At 35.5% G+C, this 25,756-nt stretch overlaps 7 protein-coding genes across 8 annotated transcripts; 3 read left to right on the top strand and 4 right to left on the bottom strand.

The window, feature by feature from the left end:
* Positions 1-23: 23 nt before the first annotated feature.
* Positions 24-2,760, bottom strand: LOC106327293. Its single transcript, XM_013765415.1, has 4 exons — positions 2,503-2,760; positions 706-1,658; positions 384-458; positions 24-297 (listed from the first exon to the last, which is right to left on the bottom strand). Exons 2-4 carry the CDS (start codon positions 1,453-1,455, stop codon positions 178-180), a joined length of 945 nt encoding a protein of 314 aa, XP_013620869.1. The 5' UTR covers positions 1,456-1,658; positions 2,503-2,760; the 3' UTR covers positions 24-177.
* A 4,384-nt stretch (positions 2,761-7,144) lies between these two features.
* Positions 7,145-11,287, bottom strand: LOC106319005 (diacylglycerol kinase 2). Of its 2 annotated transcripts, none has more exons than XM_013757210.1 (8): positions 11,060-11,287; positions 9,262-10,430; positions 8,805-9,180; positions 8,651-8,727; positions 8,364-8,483; positions 7,896-8,063; positions 7,602-7,739; positions 7,145-7,485 (listed from the first exon to the last, which is right to left on the bottom strand). In XM_013757210.1, the coding sequence occupies exons 2-8, from the start codon at positions 10,372-10,374 to the stop codon at positions 7,336-7,338; spliced, it is 2,142 nt and encodes a 713-aa protein (XP_013612664.1). In that variant the 5' UTR covers positions 10,375-10,430; positions 11,060-11,287; the 3' UTR covers positions 7,145-7,335. The 2 variants fall into 2 exon arrangements, with proteins under 2 accessions (XP_013612664.1, XP_013612657.1); XM_013757203.1 differs by having other exon boundaries at positions 9,262-10,427; positions 11,060-11,280.
* A 693-nt stretch (positions 11,288-11,980) lies between these two features.
* Positions 11,981-14,144, top strand: LOC106324997 (probable E3 ubiquitin-protein ligase ARI13). The gene is made up of 2 exons (XM_013763013.1): positions 11,981-12,718; positions 13,262-14,144. Exons 1-2 carry the CDS (start codon positions 12,066-12,068, stop codon positions 13,947-13,949), a joined length of 1,341 nt encoding a protein of 446 aa, XP_013618467.1. The 5' UTR covers positions 11,981-12,065; the 3' UTR covers positions 13,950-14,144.
* Positions 14,145-14,600: 456 nt separating this feature from the next.
* Positions 14,601-15,441, top strand: LOC106326185 (SOSS complex subunit B homolog). The gene is made up of 2 exons (XM_013764202.1): positions 14,601-14,794; positions 14,947-15,441. Exon 2 carries the CDS (start codon positions 14,972-14,974, stop codon positions 15,398-15,400), a length of 429 nt encoding a protein of 142 aa, XP_013619656.1. The 5' UTR covers positions 14,601-14,794; positions 14,947-14,971; the 3' UTR covers positions 15,401-15,441.
* Positions 15,442-16,029: 588 nt separating this feature from the next.
* Positions 16,030-19,213, bottom strand: LOC106325528 (pyruvate kinase, cytosolic isozyme-like). Its single transcript, XM_013763572.1, has 4 exons — positions 19,162-19,213; positions 18,776-19,043; positions 17,481-17,942; positions 16,030-16,927 (listed from the first exon to the last, which is right to left on the bottom strand). Exons 2-4 carry the CDS (start codon positions 19,031-19,033, stop codon positions 16,115-16,117), a joined length of 1,533 nt encoding a protein of 510 aa, XP_013619026.1. The 5' UTR covers positions 19,034-19,043; positions 19,162-19,213; the 3' UTR covers positions 16,030-16,114.
* Positions 19,214-20,902: 1,689 nt separating this feature from the next.
* LOC106325139 (transcription elongation factor SPT4 homolog 2) lies at positions 20,903-22,464 on the bottom strand. The gene is made up of 5 exons (XM_013763161.1): positions 22,331-22,464; positions 22,159-22,250; positions 21,800-21,855; positions 21,418-21,479; positions 20,903-21,244 (listed from the first exon to the last, which is right to left on the bottom strand). Exons 1-5 carry the CDS (start codon positions 22,418-22,420, stop codon positions 21,194-21,196), a joined length of 351 nt encoding a protein of 116 aa, XP_013618615.1. The 5' UTR covers positions 22,421-22,464; the 3' UTR covers positions 20,903-21,193.
* A 933-nt stretch (positions 22,465-23,397) lies between these two features.
* Positions 23,398-25,490, top strand: LOC106324575 (WD repeat-containing protein 26-like). Its single transcript, XM_013762520.1, has 4 exons — positions 23,398-24,057; positions 24,130-24,231; positions 24,568-25,209; positions 25,329-25,490. Exons 1-4 carry the CDS (start codon positions 23,398-23,400, stop codon positions 25,488-25,490), a joined length of 1,566 nt encoding a protein of 521 aa, XP_013617974.1.
* The last annotated feature ends 266 nt before the right edge of the window (positions 25,491-25,756 follow it).

The following is a 25,756-nucleotide window of genomic DNA, read 5'->3' as shown; positions in this document are numbered from 1 at the left end:
TGTTTGCCGTAAAAATAATTGTATTCAACATAATCAACGACCAGGAGCTTATTTTTCTTTTGATGAAAACAATGTACATTTTTATCTCCAAGAGAAGATTACAAAGACTTTAGGCAGAGAGAGAGAGAGAGAGAGAGAGACAAGAGACCAGAGAGATGATGATGATGATAGATGGATTCAAGAGTTACTGTGAGAAGAACTAGAACGAGAAGCCCAAATACCAAACACAAGAAACCAGAAGATGAATAAGATCGCCCAGTAGCGTGCAGGACCATACCTGATTCTAGTGAGCACAACCTGTTTTCAAGTTTTTTTTAGCGTTTAGTAAAAACAGAAGTCAATTAAAAAAATCTGTAAAAAAAAATGAGATGATTTTTACTTACAAATCTGAAGAAGATGACTATTATCAAAGCACATAGTCCACCAAGTAGGATATGAATTCCACTTCTAGCAGTTTCCTGCACCAATTAAAACAACCATTAATCAACAAAACTAATCATATACTCCCTCCGTCTCAAGAAAGACAAATTATAAAATGGTTAAATATTCAATTTTGTTTTTATTTATTATCAAAATTTTATTGCATTAATTTTTTTCTTAATTTATATAACAGTAAAAAATTAATAACATAAATTGCATTGAAATTCTAAAACTACCAAACGGACTGAGTATCAACTTAGATACACAGTTTGATTGATGACATACCTTTCCAACACGAGGAGCAATGATCCAGACCAAAGTAACAGTGAGCAAACCAGTAGCAAGCAGTATCCCTGTCCCTTCCACGGCCCATTTAGTCGCACGGTTCTCCATAGGCAAGACGCCAAAGTTCACAACACCTAAAGGTTGTTCAGACACAGCCTGAGAAGCTGCAGCAGAGCTACTGTTGTTGTTATTCAAGGCATGTGGGCCGAACCATGAAGATATCTCACTAAGCCTTTGCCTTCTAATGACAGCAGCTTCGTCTGTATCCACGGTTGCATCTGTATGCAACGCCGTGTGGTCTCTCAAGGCAATGACCACTTTGTTGAAATCAGCGGTTTTAATATTCTCCGCAGCGATCCCACAGATCTCACACACGGTTGATCCATGGTTGAGGAACCATTTGAGAGCGCAGGCGTAGTGTACCAGAGCAAGCTCGTTCTTGCAAGAACATCCAAGTTCGAGCAACGGATCCTGATGATGATGCAGGATTCCCATTTCGATATCAGTCTCTGTAGATTTGGTGACATTATCATCAACTGTTTCGTCTGCATTGGTTTTGAGAGTGATCCCCAAGAACCCCAAGGCGGCATCTCCTCGTTTGTCGGATTCTGCGGAGTGGCATACACGACAAGTTGGTAGCCCTGAGTCACTGTCTGTACTGTAACGCGCCACAGTTGCTAGTTCATCGGTCTTGAGGGGTGGACAATCGTGATCATTGACTCCTGTCTCCAACTGATTCTCTTTACCCATCAAGCTAGGAATATAATAAAATCTTTGGCTCTTCACAAGACCACAAAAAGTTCAACTCCTAAACAATATCTACTTTACAGACATTGATAAGACAACTCACTGCAACTTAGTAATATACTATAGAATCACACTGTAAGAGAGACAATCTGCAAGACAACAAGCACGAGAGGGATGGTCTATTTTGCATTCTTTCGAGCGAGCTCCTGCAGAGAGAAAGGCATTAAAAGATGTCATAAACATAAATAATGGAACAAGCTGATGGTCACATATCACTTTAACAAGAATGTTAGAAAGGCAAACAGAATAATTAAATAAATAGAATCCAAGCTTACTTACACTCACAAGGAACAATCCATAAACTAATGGGTGATAAAGTAGCTAAAAAACCTCATTAATGATTAAGGTATCATGCTTAAAGTGAGAAGAATGTTATCATTTATAATCAGTTTGATCACCATATATCAAACCAACCTTTCAGATACTACAAGAGCCAAAAACATGCTGAGATCAAATTCAAAACAAGAGGAAAGTGACCAAAAAGACATATGACAATATGATGTCTGAAACCAATATAATTATCACGCAGGTTGTAACTGAGCAGGATCAATTACAGCAAATCCAAACGAAAGAAACCACTAACAAGTAAATAAAGAAAACAAATATAATATATACAGAAGCAGATTAAGCAACTATTTACTCCAACCCATTAAACTGAAGCAGCATGAAGTAGCCATTACTTTATATTTATTTTTAATATAAGCAGATTTAAGCAGCCATTAATTCAATTTTTTTTTAAATCTCTCTACCAAATCTCCACCACTGATTTTAATGGGGAGACACCTAATGAAAAGACAGACAAAGAAACAGCAGTTTCGTTCTCTCATGGACTCATGAGTCACACCGACTAAAACAGAGACATCAAGATCTAATAAACTATGTGCAAAAATGAGAGATCAACCACATGCAAATCTGAGAACATTTCTGGATCAATAAACTTGGCGTGAAAAAAAAAAATGAATCTGGAGGGTTTTGAGTGAGCAAACAAACCTCTGGCTAAATCTGGGCAAGCGAAAAGTTAGAACCTTTGGAAAAAACAATCTCTGTTCATAGGTTTCTCCTCGAGTTCCGGGGGTTAGGTAACAGGATGTGTCTGGGGGAGGAATGCTATCTATCGTCTTTTTGAGCTAAAAGACGTTTAGATTCGAAAAAGAGTTCTTCCCACTATACATGGTGCGGAGAGCTGAGTGTTTTTTTTTTTCAAGATTCTTTTTTATTTTTGCTTTCTTCTTTTCAATATATATAACGTTTTTTTCGAGAAAACAAAACTGTCCAGATTTAAAGAAAACGATGATGATAAGTAATAAATGATATATAATTTTTTGAATTGAAATATTATTTTCGAATTTATGAAAAAAAAACTGGACTTCATATTTAATAATCGTTCTATTTTATTTTTTCGAATACTTTGAATAGATAATGTAATCTTTCTAGTCAATTTTTTTTCAGAAAAGCAATATTATGTTGACTAAAAAATCCGTATTATCTAGCAGAATTAGAAAAACAAAAACCTACTATTTTTGTATTAGAAATTGAAAAATCTAAGCATTTATTGTTTTCTTTTTGGCAAAAAAGGCGTTGAAATCCTTTATGATTTACGGTTTTGAAATGAACATAATTAGAAACAAAAATCTTGTTCAAACACACAAAAAAAACAGAAACAAACATCTCAATATATACAAAGCATTATCTGGATAAATATAAAATAAAATGATGTCTCTTTTTGGCTATAATTTTTTCTAGAATTTTATACGCTATAAAATTTGAAAATGTTATGTTCTCTTCGATAATATTTATTCTGGTCAGAGAATAGATGGAAATGAGCTTATTTATCCAGAGCCGACCAAAAATTAAAAGATAATTATTATAAATATAGCTTAATAAAACAAATTAAAGATAGAAACGAGCTAAATCCATAATACGTGAAATGATATCATAAACTTTAGTTTTATTCCAACTAGATACTAATCTGCGCTGTGCGCGGATATTTTTGAAAATTCTTCCTAATTGTTACTAAGATTAGAATAGATAATCTTTAGAAATCATGATTTTTGGGACTATATTTTTTTCTATACATTTTTTTATAATATAAGACGTGGATAATATACTATTGTTTTGTTTTTGACATATATATATATATATATATATATATATATAATATTGGATGTTTGTTTGTTAAAACCCAAAAATTAAACAAATATGGCCCGGATCAAAAATTATTGATAGACGTTAGACCCATTAATTTGCAAAGTAACAATACTTTTCGTCTAGGAAATTGGCCCATTAATTAAAAACATTATAGTTTGATCAAAATAAAATTAAGGCCACAAGTTTTTTTTTCCGGAAAGGTCAACTATTTGTAAATTGTAACGTGTAACCTCGAAAGTTTAAAAACTTTATTTTCTTTGTCTTCTCTTTTGGTGGTTCTGGAGTAAATTTTTCCCCTCGATAAACATAAAAAAAATCGTTTCAATCTAAACCAAATTGTTCACTCTATCACCAAAGTCAATCGATCTAAGTACTCTAAGATTAGACTCTTTAATTTTTGTTTGTAAACCTTCTTTGTAAACGATTACAAATTTTTACCAACAGTTAGATTCAATATTTTTCTCATGTTGATAGATCTCTCATCTCTACTTCTAGATCGACCATCATTATCGTCTTTGAAGACATGATTTTTTCTGGTTCGACCATCACCAACGGCCGGTCAGACGTTTTGACCGAAAGTCATACTTCGGAGTCTTTGAAAATAGATAACTGTGACATAAATTATTTATACACTCCATGTTTTATCTGTTTGTACGGGAACAGATTTTAAATTTCTTATACTTAAGCTAATTGAATTCTTTTAAATCTGTTTCGGCCAGCTTCATACATATCTCTTAGAGAGATTGTTGTGTCATATATGGATATCTCGAAAAAACAGAGAAAAAGAGAATTTCAGATACCAAAGGTTAGTAGTTAGTACGAACTTATATGTACAAACTTATCAAACACACATACAGTTTTATCTGCGAGTATGAACTCAAAAGAGTCTCCACCCGAATAATTTGAGTTTTGTGTCATGAAGAACTTTGACTTCAACCTTCCAAGTAGTTTTAAATGGTTTGATATTGTTCAAACGACTTGACATTGTTCAAATGGCTTGACATTGTTCAAGCCTGTGACTTCGTTGGATGTAACCATAGCCATATTAGTCTCTCTTTGCTTTTTTTTTTTGCGAGGTGTAGAGAAATGTTTAGGTGATGGAAGATTATTTATAGTGATTTGGTACTAGATGTTAGGTATAATGAGGATCAAAATATATATTCTGATTTCCATAATCTACTAACTTGTTAGCTATATTTGATTTGCATATTTTTTAGGAACCGTTATATGAAGTTAAGATATGAAATCTAATGAATGTAGATGGGAAGCTGATTGATAGGGAGCTCGTTGGTAAGGAAGAAAATCGTGTGAAAATATATTCAGTTCTCAAATATAAAAGAATAAGAAAAATATAGTAACGGAGTTAAGTTTTTTTTTTTTTTGGCATCAAAGAAATTCATTCAAACTTAAGAGTTTTATAAATAGATATAATTAGATATACATATACATATACAACTATTTATCTAAAAGCTAATATATAAATGAAAATATTAATACCTCTACATATACGTGTATGAATTCTACGTTTAGGTATGATAATCAAAAGACAAAACTTATCTAATCTATAATGGTGAAACGGTTCTAATCTCCGTATTATAAAACTTTATATGCTTGACAATATTGTGTTCATAATGGGAGGACAATATTGTGTTCATAATTGCAGGTTTCTGAAAGTTTATAATATAAGAAAGTGATTTCAGATCGTATGCCATATTACAGATACAAATGTACGGTATATATCATGAAAAAGTGTATGTTTGGCTGTTTAGTAAGATTAAGATAGACAATATATGAATTAATTTGAATTTGTTATGTTGCAGTTAATGATCTGAACAGAAGCAAACACAGAAGAATTTGTTATGTTACATCTTACGTACAAACTTTTCTTGTACAACAAGATAGTCTAGACGACCAGGTTTGCTTCACTTATGTACGTAAGATGTAATCTATAGATAAAAGTTTTGTATCGTATATTTATTTTAATATATTAGACAACCAACGGTTCATTAATAATTTAATTTAGACTTACCACAGCAGTTTTGTTCTATAACCCGGTGTTGGTCTAATTTAAAAATATTTCGGTTGAATCATTAAGTAGTGTGTATGTAATATTATTGTAACATTCTAGAAAAGGTTCAAAAATTAATGACAAGTAGATAAAAAATAGGACTCTGTTTTAATAGATTAGATGTACTGTTCAAAACTAAGGTGGTTTAATCGCTAACTAGGTTACGACCCGCTCCTTACGCGGGATAAATATTATATATATAAATTATTTTATGTATTATATATTTTTACATATTATGAAATAATAAATATATATTGAATAAGTAAAAATCAGTAGTTATATATATAATTAAATGGGTGCGAACATATAAATTAATTTTATTAATCAATTTATTTTTCTATATGATAGGATATGTAATTAAATTTAAATGATATTAACATACATCGTATATTTTTAAAATTAATGTCTATTAAGTGATGTTTTCTACTCATATGGTTTTATTGATCATTTGTATCATTTATAGCAAAAACTTTAAATTAATGATAACAAAATTTAACTATGGAATTAATAGTTTTAGTAATTTATATATATATATATATATATATTTAAATTGTTATCAATATTCGTTCAAAACTTTTATCAAAAAAACTATTCAAAGTAAATTTTGAAACTAAAATATTTATGTATTTTATATGGTTTATAGTTTAATTTAAAATGTTATATATATATATCAATCTTAATAATTAATTAAATTATACTTTTTGATTATATAATTTTGTAATCATTTGTATTTTGTCATAACAAAAAAATTTAAACTATGGATCACAAAATTTGAATGTGAGACTTTTAACAGTTTTTGTAATTTATAGTCATTTTTAAAAATTCAAAATATAACATGTACAGAAAAATCTAAATTTTTATTATATGGTTATTGTGGTTGTTTAATTTATTTTAATAGTTTAAAATTAAACAAATATGATAGAAGATACACTAATGTTTTTATCAGTTCTTTATTATTCAAAATCATTAATTGTTCTATATACTTTAGCCACATTAGGTAATTTCGTAACTTTGATTTAAGGAAATAATAAAAAAAATATTAATAATGAATTTATGTTTATTTAATAAAAATTTATTATATAATTAGATGACACATTCTATTTCTCTATAATATTTAAAAGAGATTTTTCTATTATATAATGTTTCTCGTTTAATATATAGGAGATTCTCCCATTTGATTCATATGTCTAAAAGAGGAAGAATCTGTTTAAACAAATATTAAAGTGCTGTTTCAGTTCGTCCTCTTATACAAGATTGAATGGACGGGACAAGCCTGGCTGGTCCTTGCGCTTGGGGTGCTGAACCTAATAAACACCTCTCACACTCTATTCATTCTGAAGGAAATACACGTAACTGAATCTTATACGAATGGATGCAAATTAAGCCTTTCTTTTCTTCTCCATGGCTTTTGTATAATAACCAAAAAGACGACCAGAGTCTGTCTGTATGTATATTGATCAAAGTTTTTTTTCTCTCTTCTAGTTAACACTTTTCTGACGCCAATATCAGAGTACACTATACAATGACACTCTTCACAAACACCAGAGGCAAATAAAAATAAAACAAGGCAAAAATCTCGTAAGACATTGTTAGCAAAATTTGTACTTCTAGGAGAGATTGAGAGCCATTTGTTGAAGAAGTTGTTTCTTTTGAGCTGCGTTTATGACTCCTTTGCATTCTGCATCCAGTAACACCTCGTTCATTATGGCCGCCGCATGGCCTCTGGGTTCATCTGATGCTCTTCTTAACATAAACACCTGCAACACAAAATCCACCCTTTTCATCAACATCATCATTCATTACATGATACGATTTTGTAGCCTTGAGATTTAGTCATACGATAGACGAGAGAGTGTGTGAGAATATGATGTACCTGCCCGTGGTGAGTTATCTCCAAGCTACCAGGTTGCTGAATAAACGGTTCTCCATCTATTTGAACAGGGAAAGGACTAGACACATGTATTCTTACTACGTTCCCTTGTGCTAACCTCCTAGCCTGCGAAAGACCCACCTGAAAGAGAGATTCACCCGTTTACAAATTTTAGTTTTTTTAATCATTTAATATGAACATCTTTTAGCCTCCGACTGAATGAGGAATACTGCTAAAAGTTCATACAGGTCAAGCATCAGAAAGAAGAGCACAGAGCAATAGGAGAAGATCTTAGACCTGTAGTTTCCCAAGGTGCCACGCGCCACGGACGCATACGACCTCCAGAGTCTTGTCGTGCATAGACTGAATGCTAAAACTATCATCATCATGTTCATAATCATTTTGCCAAAGATCTACTCCGCCCATGTAGCTTCCAATGTTAAGTACTATAAGACCCTCTGAATCCTGAAAGGAAAAGAAATTAGAGACATCAGTTCCTAGAGGTAACAGCAACAATAGCAACGATGTTAACCTTTTGGTAAAATACACTTCAGTCTCAATTACCAGAAAATCAACGATGTTGTTTTTTTTACAAAGCAATTATACAAATCCACTTCAGTCTCAATTTAAGGAGTAGTGGTTGGTATTTCCATATTAGCAAAGAACAAACAGGCACAGCATTGAGGAAAGTGACATGTAAAAAAACATGTAAGAACACACACCACACAAGAAGGGGAAAGGACTGATTTCGTTAAAGTACAGTACCTTGGGAATCTCAATGTCTTTTCCATCAACTTCAAGCCAAACTTGCCATGGTAAATCGGCACATGCTCGATCCATGATATCTCTGGCACCTTCTTTAGCATATCGCAATTTATTTACAAACTGCATAACAAACAAATATATCAGACGTTTGCTTTGTTTAAATAGGATTATTGTTGGGTTAAGCCACAATGCCTACAACACCGAAGACAATGATACGTAGCATAATTCACATGCTGGTGCTCAATATCTAATATAAGTCCCAGGTAAGATAAACACAACAGGAGTACCTGACTACTAAACTTCTCTGGGTTTTCTTGCCGCATCATGTGAAATTCATATGCAACCTTGGCATCGCAGCCAATACCTAAACAAACCAAAATGTCAGCTATACTTGATGATCTAAAAACAGAGGCCAAAATAAAAAATGATTAATAAATGTACCTAAGTAATTCATCATGAATTTGTGGCCTTCTTTTGCTGGAAAACTTTCGGTTTTCTCTTCTAAAATCTTTACACTCCAGCGATCCAACATTGTAACTGCAGCATGATCAATGTCTTGCAAAAACGCTCGTAGACTTCCTTGTCCATCAACTACTGAAACACCTCTTCCCCACTGCAAAACTCTAGATAAATCGTTTCCTGTGCCTAACGGAAGAATAGCTACAGGTGGAGGGGATTCGAAATTGCGCTTCTCAATGGCATCAAGCACCCACGCTACTGTTCCATCTCCCCCGCAGACCAAAACTCTAAAGTACTTCACTTTGCTAAATAGGTCTAGACCAGCATCTGGCCCTTGACAAGAGCCAAGTTCAAAGACCTATAATTCATCAAAGAGATTATCAGTTAGTGATACTACAGCTATGTTTACTAGCAATAAGATAAAGTTAGAAGACAGTACCTGTACTGGATTTAATAGCATATTAAGTCTCCTATGAAGAAAAGGGCCGAGTTGACCTCCGCTCTTGGCATTTATAAAGACCAAAAGCGGTCTTGCATCCGGGGGCAAATCAACCAAGCTATACTTCTTCATAAAATTTAAAGCAGCATTTTTACTTCGTTTAGGTGCCCCTACACCATTTTGCATTCCCTTACCACTAGGCATGTCAGAGACGTTCTTTAAGCAATCTATGCTCCTGTCCCTGCGTAGCTTCTTCACTACAATCCCATTAACTACGCTTTTCACAGGATTGCTGGCTGTATCCTCCAATAGCTTACCACTAATAATCTGGACATTCCCATTTTTACCCCTATGGCGCTTTCTCCTCACCTGCCCTCGTATAGATGCTAACTCGTTTGTAATGGTACTCAGTACTCCATCTACCCCATTTTCTCCACTGACTTTTACATTTACTGGAGAGAGGATTACCCTTCTGAGAGAGCCAAGATCACAATCATCACCAGATTCCTTGGACATAATCATGTGACACTTGACATGTATGAGGCGCTGGCACCAAAGACAGTGCCACATTGGAGAAGCTTCGATGAAAGGAATACCGCAAGGCTCATCACAATAGAAGCAAAACGCAGACATGTCGGCATTGTCATCCATGTTAACCCATCTCTCGGACCAGTGATGCCGGACATGGTCAGAGCCGGCCTGCGCAACGCATTTGCAGTCTTTTGCTGCAGAGCCTGAGCAGTAAAAGTGAGCTGCTACACCACATACAGAACATCGATGGACAGGGATACTCAGAGCTGCCTTACTAGAAACATTCTGGCCCGGAACAAGAGAGTAGAGACAAACGCAGCAGGTGGATGGCTGCGGCCCACAGCCGTAATCGTCAGTCCACTGATGATGAGAAAGTGGAACTCTCAGTCTTTTCCATACCTTCTTCTTCTCCCTAGCAGCAGCTTTAACCCAATTCAAAGAAACTTTGTTCTGCCATTTGAGAAACGTGTAGACAACAGCCAGAAGCCCGAATGATCCAGTCACAAGCCATCCGAAAATAAAGGGACTATCAGCACCAGAACTAATCAACCAATGAATAAGAGAGAACCCCACTTCCATCATTTCAAATCAAATACATCCTTTTCTGTATAACTTATAGCTCCAGAAGAAAGTATCTGCTAGAAAAATCACAAAACCAAAGAGAATCATACACAAGATATTGACAATAACAACAACAATGCACAGTCTCATACTAAATCATGAACAATTAGTTGATTATATTCGAAAAATACGCCAATTCAACTCTGTTCAATTCCACAATCTAAGCCGCAAATCACAAGACAAAGAGAATCCGTAAGATGCTACACAAGAGATTGACTATAACAAAGAACAATCACAGATTCTCAACATAAACATTAAATTCGAAAACTCTGTGTCAATTCCACAATCTAAGCCGCAAATCACAAAGACAAGGAGAATCCATAAGAATCATACGCAAGAGATTGACTATAACAAAGAACAATCACAGATTCTCAATACGGCTACACGATTCCGCTTCCACGAAAGCTACAATGCACAGTCTCACACTAAATCATGAACAATGAGTTGATTAAATTCGAAAACTACGCCAATTCAACTCTGTTTCAATTCCACGATGAATAATCTAAGCCCCAAACCTATCAAACAATCACAAGGAGTCATGTAAATCGAGAACCGATCTAATCTACGAGGAGCGAAAAAAGCAAGTCTAAAATTCCAGATCTGAAGCGAATCATAACCGATGAAGTTTAATTTCAAAATCCCGTACCAGGTGAAAGTCAATATCCAGCGAATCGAATCGGAACTCACGACGGAGACCGGCGAGGCGAAATCAGAACCCTGGATTCTCGGAGCACCAACCGAATTTTTCTTCCAGAGAGAGAGTTTTTTATAACGGAGGGTGAAAAGCAAAAGGCGGGACTGATGAGGCTATATACGCGCCTTTCCCTCGAGCGAATGGTCTCTCTCTCTCTCTCTCTCTCTCTCTTCTCGTGCGGCACGACGTGCGAGCCACGGGTTCGTCGGCGTTGGCTTCTTATTAGGGTTCTACTGATTTTACCATTATACCCTTAACTTAAATTCTTTGTGACGTCACTTGCATGAAAAAGAACCAATCGCAGCACTCCGATTACTTGTTATTGACTTCTCTATGATATTCCCACATGCCTTAGATTTTGTCAAATTAAAAAAAAAATTATTTTAGACCATCCAATCCCAAGTCAACAAGCGAATTGTTTTATGTATTTCCTTATTAAAATGAATTTACTAATCAATTATCAAATATAGGAATAGAATAATGTTGGGTTATTAAACCTTTTTTCCAGCCGAAAAAGGAAAAAATCAAATAATATTAAGGCCCAATGGGCCAGGTTTCATTATCAAAGAAAATCTGCTTTTTATCTACGCCAAGGCAGTGGAAAAGGAAACCATTAGAATCTGGTTTAACAAATCTATTTTTGACCATCAAATTCAAGTCGATAGTTAATCACTTGCATATTTTTAATACTAAAATAAAACTAATTAACCTTTTTTTTTTTTTGAACAACAACTAATTAACCTTTATCCATCCGAAAAAGGAAAAATCAGCTAAGACTAAGGCCCAATGGGCTTAGTTTACTTTTTCAAAAAGGAATATAGCGAAGCCGTGTGAAACCCTAGATTTCCTATAAAAACGGAAGTCTTTGGTAAACCATGAACCCTGTTTCCTTAATCGATCATCTGCCCTCTTGGTGATTCGTTCTTTCCTATCTTCGTCAACTTCAAGAAAAGCAAACATGGAGCACGATCCAGAGCGAGAGTACTCTGTTCTCACTAGGGACGATCTCAACGAGAAGATGAACAAACAGATCGATGATCTCTCCGAGATCTTCTTGCTCTCAAAACCCGCTGCGACCGTACTCCTCATGAATCTCCAGTGGGACTCGCAACGCGTTTCGGAGCGTTTGAGCGAAGACAAGGAGAAGCTGTTGATGCGATCGGGTTTGATAACCGATTCGAACTATAACGATAGCTTCTTCTCCGTGGAGAAAAACCTAGCTATGCTAACGTTGGAGGCTAAAGGCATGCACAACGAGTACGTTCTCAGATCTTTCCTGGAACAAAACAAGGGTTTGACGATCAGACGTTGTCCTTCGCCGGGTTGCGGTTACTTCATCGAGTTTCACCGAGACATTTATTTTGACGAGTATGGTCTAAACGTTGTGTGTCTATGTGGTCATACCTTTTGCGGGAGGTGCAGCCTTGAGTCGCACAGACCTGTGACGTGCAACAACGCTTCTGATTGGTTGAGAGACTTGGGGAAGTTATCAGAGTCGCTGAGCGTTTCTTGGATCGAAAGTAACACGAAGCCTTGCCCTCATTGCCAGTTTCCTATAGAGGTTGGTTCTCGTTCAAGGCTGTTCCGGTTTGTGGAATGTCTCTACTGCAGGTTGGTAAAAATAAAAAAACTGATCTTAGATTGTCATGTTTCTCTAATTAAGTGTTAATGATGTTGAAGAAAATCATTAGGCTTTAATTAGATTAGTGCCTGCAGGTTGGTAAAAAAAACTGATATTAAATTGTCATGTTTCTCTAATTAAATGTTAACAATGTTCAAGAAATCATTAGGCTTTAATTAGATTAGTGCCTAGGTTGGTAAAAAAAAATAGTTCTAAGATTGTCATGTTTCTTTTATTAAATGTTAAACAATCGTTAAGACTTTAATTAGATTAGTGCCTAAGCAGCGCTTAAACTGCAGGTTGGTTAAAAGAAAATAGATCTTATTAGATTGTCATGGTTCTCTTATTAATTGTTAACAATGTTCTAGAAATCGTTAGGCTTTAATTAGTTTTTTTATAGGAGATTACTGCTTAGACGCAGCTTAAACTGATTTTTTTTAAAATAAAAATTTGAGAAACGTTTTGCTGCCATGACCGATTTTTAGTGTTGACTAATCATAAACTAACCTGTGTGTTTACTCTCTTGTTTGTAGTGGTCGTTTATGTAGCGAGTGTATGCAGACAGTGGAGTCCCACAAAACGGCAGACGGATACTATGGAGCCTGTGTTGGACCGTTGCTACCACAACTCGCGAACGGACCAGAAGCGGTTGTCGTTACGTGTGTGGATCGATGGGAGGCGAGTGATGTCGCAATGGTGGAAGCCAAGTCCGAGCTAGAATCTTTCGACGAATCCCACTTCACTAGCCAAGAGTACATACGGAACATGAGAGAAGGCTTGATGCTGATTGTTCAATGCCGACAGTTTCTCAAGTGGAGCTGTGTGTACGACCACGTCCACACCGAGTACCAAGCCTCTAAGAGGGAGTACTTGCGGTTCTTGCAAGATTTTGCGAGCACGCTCGTGCAGAGTTACTCGGAGACGCTGAAGGAGGAGACCGTGAAGGCCTTTTCTGCGACTACTTATGAAGAGACTATTTACCCCAAGTGGAAGGTAGCCAACGCGACGAGCAGTATTGGTAACTTCTTTTTTCACTTCAGTAAGACTTTGGAAGATGGGATAGATGACGTGAAGGTGAAGTCTTATGACAACTTTGGTGGTCCTTATTGGCTTTGTGATCGTTGTACCTCTGGGAACACGTGGCTTGATATGAGGTGTAAGATGTGCTGTGCTAGTGCAACTCCTGTGGAGAAGAAGCTGAGAGATTTATCTATTAACTAGGTTTCTTTTAAAAGGAAAATAAATGATTTAGGAGGCATGGTTTTTTTTTTGCTTTGTTTTTAATCTCTTTTACCATGTTTTGAAACTTTACATTATGTTTAATAAATAATTGTTTTCCATCAATGCAAGAATCAATAGAAACAGAGCAAACTGTTATGCACTGTGTGCATAACCAACCAAATAGTAATTTCTTATGTACAGAGACGCAGCTAATAAGAGGTATGATATCATATGATCTATTACACAAACAAAGGCTGTGTTTTCCTTGGTTATCTCACCTGTTTCAATACAACTAGTAGCTCCAAAATACTTTCTAAGCTGCAATGCAAGTTCTGTTTATCTTCTGGTGAGCCTTGTGTGCAGCCAATTGTGACAACCATCATCATGACATTATCATACCAACAATAACTAATTCATACATACAAAAACACAGCTATGTATATGTTATTTATATCATATGATCTATTACACAAATCAAGCTTGTGCATTTCTTCGGTTTTTCACCTGTTTCAGTACAGCTAGCAGCTCAAATACAAGGATTATAATCTGATAGATTTCTGATCAATGCCTTATCTTCTGTAGTAGATTTAAGGCATTGTATTTGTATTGGAATCAAACCGGTCTGATACGAAAACCAACTCAAAACCGGGTTTAAAAACTTTAAGCGTAACTGAGTAACTTTACGAATTTGCCCTTGTTTGTTAATAAAAATTACAGTGGCGGCGTTCCCGACGTTTTTCTCTCTTCTCAGATCAGAACTTTCGCCATCTTCGTCGCCGTTGTCCTCTCCCTTCAGCCGTCTCTATTGTCGATTCTAAGTAACTCTGTCTCTCTACACAAAACAGGTAAGTTTCGGGTACTGATTATTGATTGTAGATACACTCTTGATACACACATATTGCAGATAATCTGTTCGACAAAATGTCTGAATGATATTTTCCCTAAAGCGTGTCTTGCATCTGCTTATCTATTAGTTATTACTTAATCACCCTTTTAGGACATTCTAACGATTTTCCGACAAGATGCACGCGTTCCTCAAGGACATAGTCCCCGCGGCGCAGAACAACATAAACACGCGTTTCATCATCCTCGACAAAGCAAGATCAACATCATCACCCTCGGCCACGAGCGGGAAGAGCTGCATCGCGTTAGCTGCGGATGAAACGGCGTCGGTTCACATACAGCTGTGGGGAGACGAGTGCGACGCGTTCGAGGCCGGGGATATCGTGAAGCTCACAAACGGGATATTCTCGTACGTGCGGAACAGTGGGTTACTTCTCAGAGCTGGGAAGCGCGGGAAGATGGAGAAGGTGGGTGAGTTCGCGGTTGCGTTTGTCGAAACGCCAAACGTAAGTGAGATCCAGTGGAGTCCTGATCCGGAGAATCCTAAACGCTATATTCAGAGCGGCGTCGTTTCGGCTTATTCTCGTATTTTCCCGCCTCTGCCTTGAATAAAAGATATTTTGTATAAACACTTTAACCAACACCTAAAAATGATAGCCTTTTTTTTTTCCAATTACAATAACAGATAAATATAACATTTTTATAAAGATTTAAAGATGAAATGGTTGCTTTAGAAGTAATTAATCATGATAATTTACATACTTAACCGATAGAGTGTATTCAATCTACCATTTGAAATCAGAATTTTTTAGATAATTTTAAGTGAATTGAATTAAAACAGTTTTTAGATTTTTATATTATAAACTAAGAAACTCTATCTAAACATTTTAAAATGACTATAAAAATCATAGAATTCACAGCTTAAAATATTTTCGGTAACATTGAACTTTAAATATTTTATCAAATAACAAATTCGATAAAATTGAATCTCAAATAATTTTTAAAATTGAATTTCAAAAGAATTTTTTAAATTTATATCACCTCAAACTATTAATTGAATACACTCCCTATATCATTTTTTAAGTGAAATTACTAATAATAATTAGCAAAAATGGTATTTGCTTAATTAAAGCGAAAATAACATGTGCAGATGTCGTAAGTACATAAATTCGTAAACTTTTATAAACTAAAAATAGCAAAAAAAAAAAAGAATAAAATGCCAAGAAAATAAAAAAAAACACTTGCAGGAAACCTACATATGTCGTGTCCTTTATTTCATCAAGAAATATAAAACCTTCAAGAGATGATCATGTGACAAGAACTCACTTGACCACACAGATCTTGATAACAGAAGCAGCTCCAATACGGTGGAGAGCCACCACAGCATCACCATGGTTACACAAACCTTTCTCAGTCGCCGACTTCAAAGCAGACTCAATAATCTCCTCAGTAGATTCATTATCAGTGGCCTTCGCAGATCCCTCAGCCAAAACAGGAATCAAACCTCTATATATCAAACTATGCCTCGCCGGCGACTCATCACTACAGCTCCAGTTAAACATATCGCTAGTGAAAACCGGAACAACCACAGATAGAATCGGCACAGCTGGTCTATACTTAGCCACCAGCTTGGCCGTTGTACCTCCTCTCGTCAACACGATGATCAGTTTCGCCCTTGCTTTGTTAGCCGTTCTTACGGCTGACGACGCAAGGCTCTCGAGCGTACTCATTGGAAGCGGAGTCGCTCGTATCATCTCCTTGAAGATTGTGTTGTAGTCGAGAGATGACTCTGCTTCGATGCAGATTTTAGCCATTGTTTTCACTGCTATCTCAGGGTAGGCTCCTGCGGCGCTTTCGCCGCTGAGCATGACGCAGTCTGTGCCGTCGAGGACCGCGTTTGCGACGTCCGTGGCTTCGGCTCGCGTGGGACGTGGGGACTTGATCATGGACTCGAGCATTTGTGTGGCTGTGACCACTGGTTTGCCGGCGAGGTTGCATTTGTAGATCATCATCTTTTGAGCTAAGAAGATCTTTTCTATTGGGATCTCCATGCCGAGATCGCCACGAGCGACCATGAATGCATCTGTTTCACGCAAGATGTCATCGAAGTTCAGCACTCCTTCCTGGTTCTCAACCTTCAAATAATTAAAACCGAACAAAAGGTTCAGATCTCAACACAGATGAAAATAATGTGAATATATAGGCGTGGAAACATTTATCCGGAACTGAAGAACCGAACCGTCAATTATCCGAGCGGATTTTATATTTCTAGAGCCGAAAAAAACCAAAAAAGAAGCACAATCGAACCGAAAACAGAATGTGTACACAAATTTCTATAATATAGTTTATATACTTATAAATATTAACTATATTTAGTTTTAAAATAATAAAATAATTTAATTATAAATATTATTTATAACTGAAATACCTGAATATTTATTTCTGAAATATATAAAATTATCCGAAATTATCCAACCGGAACCGAATGAGATCAAAAATTACTTCGGATATTAGTCGGCTCCCAACTTTGTTACCCGAACCAAAATAACCGGTCCGAACCGAAACCAAACCCGAATTTTCTAAATACCCGCAAAGATCTTAAACCTCTAGAACCAAAAAACTAAAAATACCGAACCGGAACCGATTCGAGAACCGAATGTGAATGGCTAGGTGAATGAGTGTTGTTACCTTGGACATCAACATTATACTCTTGGAATGTGATCCAAGTACTTTCCTGACATTAGCAAGATCTGATCCTTTACGAACAAACGATAGAGCAATCATATCGATCTTGTTTGGAACACCCCATTTAAGAATATCTTCAACATCCTTCTCAGTCAATGTAGGGAGATCAACAACAACACCAGGGAGATTCACGTTCTTTCTTTCCCCCAGCATCGCTGTATTTTCACATCGACACAGTACAGTTCCAGACTTTGGATCGCAAGACAGTACAGCTAGACTTATGCTTCCATCTGCACATAGTATGGTATGTCCAGGCTGAACATCTACCGGCAGCTTTTTATAGCTCATGGAAATCGTTTTTTCATCACCCTTGATGTTATAATCAGTGCTGATAGTGATCTCCTGACCTTCCTTTAGTTGTATAGGGTTCCCATCTTTCAAGAAACCGGTACGAATCTCAGGCCCCTGGTGACATAACAAATTAATTAATACAATGAAACCTTGTAAACACAAACTAATACTCCAAACATTATGATTCCGTGAACAACACATAAGAACTATATATCATCATGTCCGAGACTTTACTTATAAGCAACTCAAACAGTATTCAGTGCCACTCTTAACATACTAAAAATGTCTTTTCTCTAGTAGCTGTTTAGATTTGTTAGTGAGCAACACATAAGAAGTATTGATTACTAGTTTGAGCTAGCACCAGAATTAACATATGTTTCTGAGACCTATGGATCCATCAACAGTAAGAAGAAAGTAAACACTAAATACACAATAGTCATGCTCCAGAACTTAGATTAAACAACTCAAACAACAATCAATGACACTCTTGAACAATGTTTAAAAAATTGGTGTATTATAACCGAAGCTATTTTTTTTTTTAAATCCGATTTATACTATACAAATCGGTATAAACCATTATAAATCACTTAAAATTAATCTAAATCAATATAAATTTTGTCTAATTTTGTTTAATCAAACAATAATGTTAATACAAAATCCATAGACTTGTCTAGTTTTGTTTTATATCTAAATTTTATAATTCATTAAAATTGTTTTATAATTGGAAAAAGCCTAAAAATATCTAATATATATATATATGTAAATATATAAAAATATTGATATACATATATATATATATATATATATACACATAATTACAGCCTAATGACTAATGAGCCTATCGATTCTTTTGAACATTGCTCTTAACATACTAGAGATGTTTTCTCTACTGAAGTTTCTAACTTGAGAGGCTGAACCTTTCATGGAGTAAAAGAAGATAATGAAACCTTTGTATCAAGCATAACAGCAGCGAGAATGCCAGTACTCTGCATAGCGGCTCGGAGATTGTCAAGAGTCTCTTGATGGTACTCATGGCTGCCATGCGAGAAGTTAAAACGAGCAACATTCATGCCAGCTCTAAGAAGCTTCTCGATCATGGGAACAGAGCGAGAGGCAGGACCTAAAGTGCAAACTATCTTCGTCTTTGGAGTCCTCCCATCGTCAGGTAGATCCTTCATTATCCCTTCTATGTCTATGTTCGACATTTCTTCCAATCTACATCAAAAAAAAAAAACTAAGATCATGATCACATCATAAGATCTTGATACACGATTCCAGAGTATGAGATCGGATCTAACGACGAAGAGATGATGGGAGAGGTTTGTATATTTACCTGAAAATGCTCTGATTTTCTGTTGAGTGTGAATACTTCGCCCGAGACGAGAATGTTTAGGATGATTAAGCAAGAGGGGTTTATAATGGCGTGCGATAAATGCCACGTGGAATTATTAAAATTTATACATCCAATGGGAAGTTTTAACACTAATTAAATAATACTTAAAAAAAAAATTCCTGCCCTTTCGAGAACCGGATATCGTGGACATGTTTGTTAATTTTGTGGTGCCTTTCTTATATGAGAAATTAAATATTGGACTACCAACATGATATATGACTATTCTAACCGAAGAATATGTTTTATTCTAAAAAGATGTGCTATTCTTTCGAGAAGGTCTTAAGCTTATTTATCGTTGTTAAAACATACTTTTCTTTTAATCATTTTGCTAATCTTATATATTAAAATAGAAATCACAATCTTGATTCATGTGTGATTTTTTTAAAAATAGACCTAATGGACATATTACTAAAAAATCATGTTAGATTTATTTTTTAATCTTATCATTTAAATTTTGGGCATACCATAAATTTTTATTGGACTATCAATTATTGGATTTAAACAATAGATGTTTCATTGGATTTGTAGATAGTATAAATTAAATAGATATAATTTAATATTGTAATACTATACCTCTATATGTTAATTATTTAAATATTTGTCGATGTTAATTTTTAAAATTATAAATATTTTTTTTAAATAACAAAAATCATATTATCTAACAATGATTAATCTTTACTACCTTAAACCAATGAAAAAAAATTAACTATATAGTTTATTTTAAAAATTAAACAAAAACTAAATGTTTAACTATTTACTCGATAATATAAATCTATGAAGCAAAAAATTTGTTTTTTTTAACTTTCTAAATTTGTGAAATGTTACAATATTTTTGAATATGACAATAAAACAATATTTTACCAATATATATATATATATATATATATATATATAGTTACGATTTTAATAATGAAATAATAATCCAAAAATATATATAGAAGAATATACAAATACATGTGAAAGTTTGAAATAATCTATTCAATGAAAAAATATACCGTATACTTATTATATTTTGAAAATTGATAGACACATATATATTATAATATATACAAATTTAGAATTGAAAACAAAATATTTATATAAAAATAAATAAAAACAAAAATCTGCGCGGTTGCACTGGTCGAAATCTAGTTATTTTTTATTAGAAAATTCCAAACAAAAGTTGGATTGAAGAACCATTTTTTGAGCAACCAACCAAGGAATTAATAAAGTATTTCTATTTATTGCCCTTTTAACAAAAAAAAAAAGTATTTCCATTTATTACAAAGTTGCATGCAAACAAATATTTGATTAAAAAGTTGCATGTGTATGACCTCATATAAGTTTTAAAATTGAGTTCCAACAGCATGCAAACAAATATTTGAGTTTTATAGGTTTATACACTTGTCTTTTCTGGATATAGACCACACAAGACTGTTCTTTATGTTCTCATCATGCATGAATTTGATTGATACATATGTAAGGAAACTCATTTCTTTGTTTACTACAGTTTTTTTCTTATATAATATTCAATGTTATTAAATTATCTTGATTTTGATGTTCTTATAAAAATTGAAAAGCCATATTTTCAAGGAAACAATACTTTTTTTAATTATCCTTCAGTCTCTTTTGGAATTATCAAAGGAACAACTTGTTGTCTTTATAATCTCACTTATCCTCATTAAAATTCTCCTTAAATAGATTGATAAAATAGCTTTAATCAGACATAACATTTCATAGTTCCAAGAAGCTTAGGTTGGCCTTTTGTACTTATGTTTTTACATTTTTCCTAACAAAAACGATTCTCTTAAAGAAGCATTTTGGTGGAGACGTTCAAAGTTATACATGACGACCTTACATAGATGAACCTAAAGGTACTCAAAGAAGCAACGACTTCTTGGAAATTTTCAACACATATGAGCACCTGATACTGTTACATGAAGCTAACATATGAAAGAGCAATACTTGCGGTCGTTGTCTTGATGGATTTGCTTCACATGCGTTTGGGGGGAACGTATTGTACACGCTCTTCTTGGCATACGTGCTGCAGCAAACCACAAAGAAAGAACAAAGTTAGAGAAAGTGTTAGCTCAATGACAGCCTATAATTGAATTTTTTTTTCCTTGGCTTTTCTTTGCTTTTGGAAGCCAAAGTAAAGGTGTGTTGTTATAAGTTGAAGAGTCTCCAATTTCAAAACGTGAAGTGATAAATGTATACCTGCATTTCCTCAGTGAGTGGCTCTGAGACAGCAAGAGTGTAGCAACCAGGAGCAAACTTCCCTGTCAAATTCAGCAAATAGCACACAATTAGAACTAATCATACACAGACATCAAAGTACAAACTATCTTGAAAAAATTTAACATCTAAAGCCAAATTCCATTGTTAGATTTATCCCTCTGAGCCACATTATTCTAGAAACATGGAATCACATAACCCTTGTATATGTCAGCTTTCATTGGATATTTTACGGTAAGCGATGATGTTTAATAAAAAACAGATGAGATGAATGTAAAAGTTATCTCACCATCTAGAATCTATCAGAGGATAACGATGGAAAGAAAGAAACGAGATTGTTTGCTGAGAGAGACAATCAACATACCGATTCTTAACCACCTAGCCGCCCAGCTTCTACTTGGATCCATCACAGAGATTATACTGCAAACAAACAAAAAAAAAAAAATCTTTTAACATCAGCAGCTAGATAGACACATTAAATTACAAAAAAAAATACACAACCCACTACTAGTTCCCTCACTTCATTTTCTTACAACAGCTCTTAAAGCAGTAACCTTTGGGAGATTCACATCTCTCACTAATCCAACAAAGAATGCAAAAAAGTTCACATAAAGGAATTGACTTTCATACTAAGCAACGTCTATCACTCCAAAGTTCAGAAAAATTAAAACTTTTGAAACCCTAGAAAAATTAAAAAAGTGAAAGGGGGTTTTGGGCATTTACCCATTGAAATTAGGAGTCGTGACCTCGACGATACGCTCGTGATCCTCTTCCATCTTGAAGAAAGGACAGTTCTCGCACCCTGCGTCCCTGAACTGTTGAGAACACCAATTGCTTAATAAGAAAAGATCAAACACACACAAACCCTAATTAGAAAGAGTGAAAGAGAGAGGACCTGGTCATAGGTCTTGACGAGGCGGCAGCGAAGACAAGCCCTTAGCTCATGGCCGAAGCTAGTCGGAATCTGTGCCGGTGCGCTTCCCATTTCTTTCTTTCTTTCTTTCTTTCGTTTCCAAAATCCCCACTCTCTTCTTGTTAGGAAGACGACGAGCCGTGTGTTGGGCTTTATTTAAGGCCATTTTAACTTTACTTGGGCCGTAAATGGGCTTTATTTAGAGCCTTCTTAACAAGTAGCGCCAAAAAAGAAATATATATATATAAACAGAATCTCTCTCTTCTTCTTCGTCTTCCTCGAGTAGGAACCACTCTCTTTCTCTTTTCTTTCTCGTTCTGCTGCACATTTTGGGTTTCTCCTATTCTTTCTGAGCTTCGCGTTTCCGTTTCTCTATCTCTCTACTCCGCGATCAGTCTCTTGCTGCGTTTTGCTTCTTCTTCTTCTTCTTCCGTAAGATCAATCGCTCCTCTGTTTCTTGAACTGTTTCGCAACTTCTTTCGTTATTGTTAGCTGATTCTTCTTCCTTTCGGTCTAGTTTGCCTTCTTGTTCTGATAGTTTCGCGCTATAATGAGTTTCCTTTGCGATTGCTGTTACTTTGTATTTTCAGATGTTTACTTCGATATCAGCTGTTGCTTTCAAGGGCTTTACTGATTCTCGTTTGATTAATCATTTACTTGTGTAAAGTTTAGATCTTTTTCATCCCAACGCTACTTCGCTATCATCATTCTCGAGTGCACAAGCGATGCTCTGTTTCAGTGCTTTGATCTTTACTTTGCTCTGTTTCTTTGTTTGGTTTTGATGGAACGCGTCAAGGGTTTTACTGATTCTCGTTTGATTAATCATTTACTTTTGAAAAGTTTAGATCTTTTTCATCCCAACGCTACTTCGCTATCACCCTTCTCGAGTGTACAAGAGATGCTCTGTTTCAGTGCGATCTTTACTTTGCTCTGTTTCAGTGTACAAGAGATGCTCTGTTTCAGATAATTTGAAAACGCTGCTGGTCTCTCTTTGCTTTGGTTGCTTCACGAAAGCTCAAGATTTTGATTCTATCGGCTGTCTCTGCAGGATGGATGATGCTATGGCTGATCAAGATCCACCTTCATCAGGAGGAGACCTGAAGGATGATACTTTAGGCCCCAACGGTCTCGTCAAAACGTCTGAGTTCATCAGGCTAATCATCGACGCACTTACCTCTCCTGGATTCAACGCCATCGCTACCGAGTTAGAGAAACAATCTCGCATTCCTCTTCACAGTCCTGCAGCCAAACAGTTTCTTGAGCTAGTAAAGAACCAAGAATGGTACAAAAGCATTGACGCAATGAAGCAGCTTCAACTGTCTGATGAAAACTCTGTGATACTACTCCTACTAGAGCAAAAGTACCTCGAGTTTCTCAAGAACGAACAAGTCCCCGAAGCTCTCAACACCGTAAGGGAAGAGATCACACCTCTTGGTCTTGACCCACGTCTCCTTCACAAGCTCGCATCCAAGATTCTCAAGCCAGATCCTGTTGGTGAAGAAGAAGATACGGAGGTTGTGAAGAAGAAACTGCAAGAGCTGCTTCCTCTTGGAGTTATAGTCCCGGAGAGAAGGCTGGAGTATCTCTTAGACGATGACCTTGATACTCAGCGGGGGCAATGCGACTTCCATAATGTTCAAGATAGTGATTTGTCCTTATTCTCTTATCATTACTGTGATAAAAGAAAAATCCCTTCAGAGACTCTCCAGGTAATGAATAATGACTCTATATATAACGTTTGATGATTAGCCATTAAGTTTTGTGCATGTGAAATGGTTCAGGTATTGAGTGAACATACGGATGAAGTCTGGTTCTTGACGTTCTCACATGATGGCAAATGCTTAGCTTCTTCTTCCAAGGACAAAACAGCTATTCTCTGGGAGGTATGTACCTATCAAAAAAATAATTTGTATACGTCATGCATGCATTTTTCAATTTATCAAATAAAAGTTACTTCAAATAACAAGGAAAATTATTCAATATATCATATTTATTACCTAGAAACATATGATTCCAATACAGATTATTACCTGGTTGTTACATACAAATTATACGATGTTAATTTATAATTATTCTAGTTATAGTTATATACAAATGATCAAATTATTAATACTGTATAGTTATAGTTATATACAAATTAAACATATGTTTTTCTTTAACAAAAAAAACATACAAATTATTAATATTTGCTGATTCACTTAGATATGCTTTTTGTTCAGATGGATGCTGAAGGGAAGTTTACTCAAAAGCATAAACTTGTGGGACACGAGAAACCAGTAGTAGCAGTATTATGGAGTCATGACGATCAACAAGTCATTACATGTGGAGAAAACGAAGTCATCAAGCGCTGGGACGTTGGTTCAGGACAATGTGTTCAAACCTATGGAAGAGTTGATGTTGGTTCCGTTTCTTGTGGTTGGCTTCATGACGGTGCAGGTGTAATCGGTGCAATGTCAGACAGACGGATCCATCTGTGGAGTTTAGATGGGACTGAGATGCAGCACGAGCAAGAGCAAAGGGCGCAAACGCTTTCTGATGTAGCCATGACGAGTGATGGGAAGTGGATTGTAAGCGTGGGGAAGGAGCAGCATGAGATCTCGTTGTTTAGTAGAGAAACCAGAGCTGAGAGAGTGATACAACTAGAGGAGAAAGAGATGATCACATCGTTCTCACTTTCTAGAGACAACAAGTATCTTCTTATCGACCTCGTTACACAGGAGATCCAACTCTGGGTTATAGGAGGTGATGAACCGTTCTATCTTTCGGAATACGATGGACACAAGCGTACTCGGTTTATTATCAGGTCTTGCTTTGGTGGGTATGATGAAGATTTCATCGCTAGTGGGAGTGAGGATTCTCAGGCATGTTAGGATCTTTCTTGACTCTCAAGAAACATAGGTCTTTCTTGACTCTCAAAAATATAAGGTCTTCCTTGACTCTCAAGAAAACATTTGTGACGGTGTGTCTCTGTTGTTTGTAGGTATACATATGGCACGTAGCAAAAGGGTTGAGACCTTGTCGTGTGTTGCGTGGACATTCAGGAGCTGTGAACTGTGTGAGTTGGAACCCAACTGATATTCATATGCTGGCTTCAGGGAGTGATGATAGAACCATCCGGATTTGGGGACTTGCCAAGAAGTAGAAGTGGTGATTCAATGGTTACTTTACTGCAAATTTGATTCATGTACATATGATAATATTCTTGTTCACATTTCTTCAATCTATTAATGTTTTTGCTTCATTTTGAGTACAATAGAGGGTTAAGAACTAAAATTTGAATACTAATAGTGACTTGACTGCAACATTTGATTCATGTACATATGATAATACACCTTTTATGTTGGTTACTTGTTCACATTTCTTCAACATATAGGTGTTTTTACTTCATTTTTGAATACACTAGAGAGA

This window comes from Brassica oleracea, chromosome C2 (assembly GCF_000695525.1).
Source record: "Brassica oleracea var. oleracea cultivar TO1000 chromosome C2, BOL, whole genome shotgun sequence".
In the NCBI taxonomy this organism is placed as follows: Eukaryota; Viridiplantae; Streptophyta; class Magnoliopsida; order Brassicales; family Brassicaceae; genus Brassica; species Brassica oleracea.
Note: the sequence above shows the minus strand (reverse complement) of the source record. Positions and strands in the feature narration are given on the sequence as shown.

Bases quoted from the DNA above. Each gene is read 5' to 3' on its own strand.
- LOC106327293 (XM_013765415.1), bottom strand. From the start codon at position 1,455: ATGGGTAAAGAGAATCAGTTGGAGACAGGAGTCAATGATCACGATTGT. The intron at 459-705 runs GTATGTCATCAA...TAATTGGTGCAG, and splicing joins TTGCTCCTCGTGTTGGAAAG to GAAACTGCTAGAAGTGGAAT. The intron at 298-383 runs GTAAGTAAAAAT...ACTTGAAAACAG, and splicing joins TAGTCATCTTCTTCAGATTT to GTTGTGCTCACTAGAATCAG.
- LOC106319005 (XM_013757210.1), bottom strand. From the start codon at position 10,374: ATGATGGAAGTGGGGTTCTCTCTTATTCATTGGTTGATTAGTTCTGGT. The intron at 8,728-8,804 runs GTACATTTATTA...TGGTTTGTTTAG, and splicing joins ATTCATGATGAATTACTTAG to GTATTGGCTGCGATGCCAAG. The intron at 8,064-8,363 runs GTACTGTACTTT...TTTTCCTTTCAG, and splicing joins AAGACATTGAGATTCCCAAG to GATTCAGAGGGTCTTATAGT.
- LOC106324997 (XM_013763013.1), top strand. From the start codon at position 12,066: ATGGAGCACGATCCAGAGCGAGAGTACTCTGTTCTCACTAGGGACGAT. The intron at 12,719-13,261 runs GTTGGTAAAAAT...TCTTGTTTGTAG, and splicing joins GTGGAATGTCTCTACTGCAG to TGGTCGTTTATGTAGCGAGT.
- LOC106326185 (XM_013764202.1), top strand. From the start codon at position 14,972: ATGCACGCGTTCCTCAAGGACATAGTCCCCGCGGCGCAGAACAACATA.
- LOC106325528 (XM_013763572.1), bottom strand. From the start codon at position 19,033: ATGTCGAACATAGACATAGAAGGGATAATGAAGGATCTACCTGACGAT. The intron at 17,943-18,775 runs GTTTCATTATCT...TTATGTCACCAG, and splicing joins CTGTTATGCTTGATACAAAG to GGGCCTGAGATTCGTACCGG. The intron at 16,928-17,480 runs GTAACAACACTC...AATTATTTGAAG, and splicing joins GTATAATGTTGATGTCCAAG to GTTGAGAACCAGGAAGGAGT.
- LOC106325139 (XM_013763161.1), bottom strand. From the start codon at position 22,420: ATGGGAAGCGCACCGGCACAGATTCCGACTAGCTTCGGCCATGAGCTA. The intron at 22,251-22,330 runs GTCCTCTCTCTT...TGTTCTCAACAG, and splicing joins TCGTCAAGACCTATGACCAG to TTCAGGGACGCAGGGTGCGA. The intron at 21,856-22,158 runs GTAAATGCCCAA...GTTTGTTTGCAG, and splicing joins ACGACTCCTAATTTCAATGG to TATAATCTCTGTGATGGATC.
- LOC106324575 (XM_013762520.1), top strand. From the start codon at position 23,398: ATGGATGATGCTATGGCTGATCAAGATCCACCTTCATCAGGAGGAGAC. The intron at 24,058-24,129 runs GTAATGAATAAT...GAAATGGTTCAG, and splicing joins TCCCTTCAGAGACTCTCCAG to GTATTGAGTGAACATACGGA. The intron at 25,210-25,328 runs GCATGTTAGGAT...TGTTGTTTGTAG, and splicing joins GTGGGAGTGAGGATTCTCAG to GTATACATATGGCACGTAGC.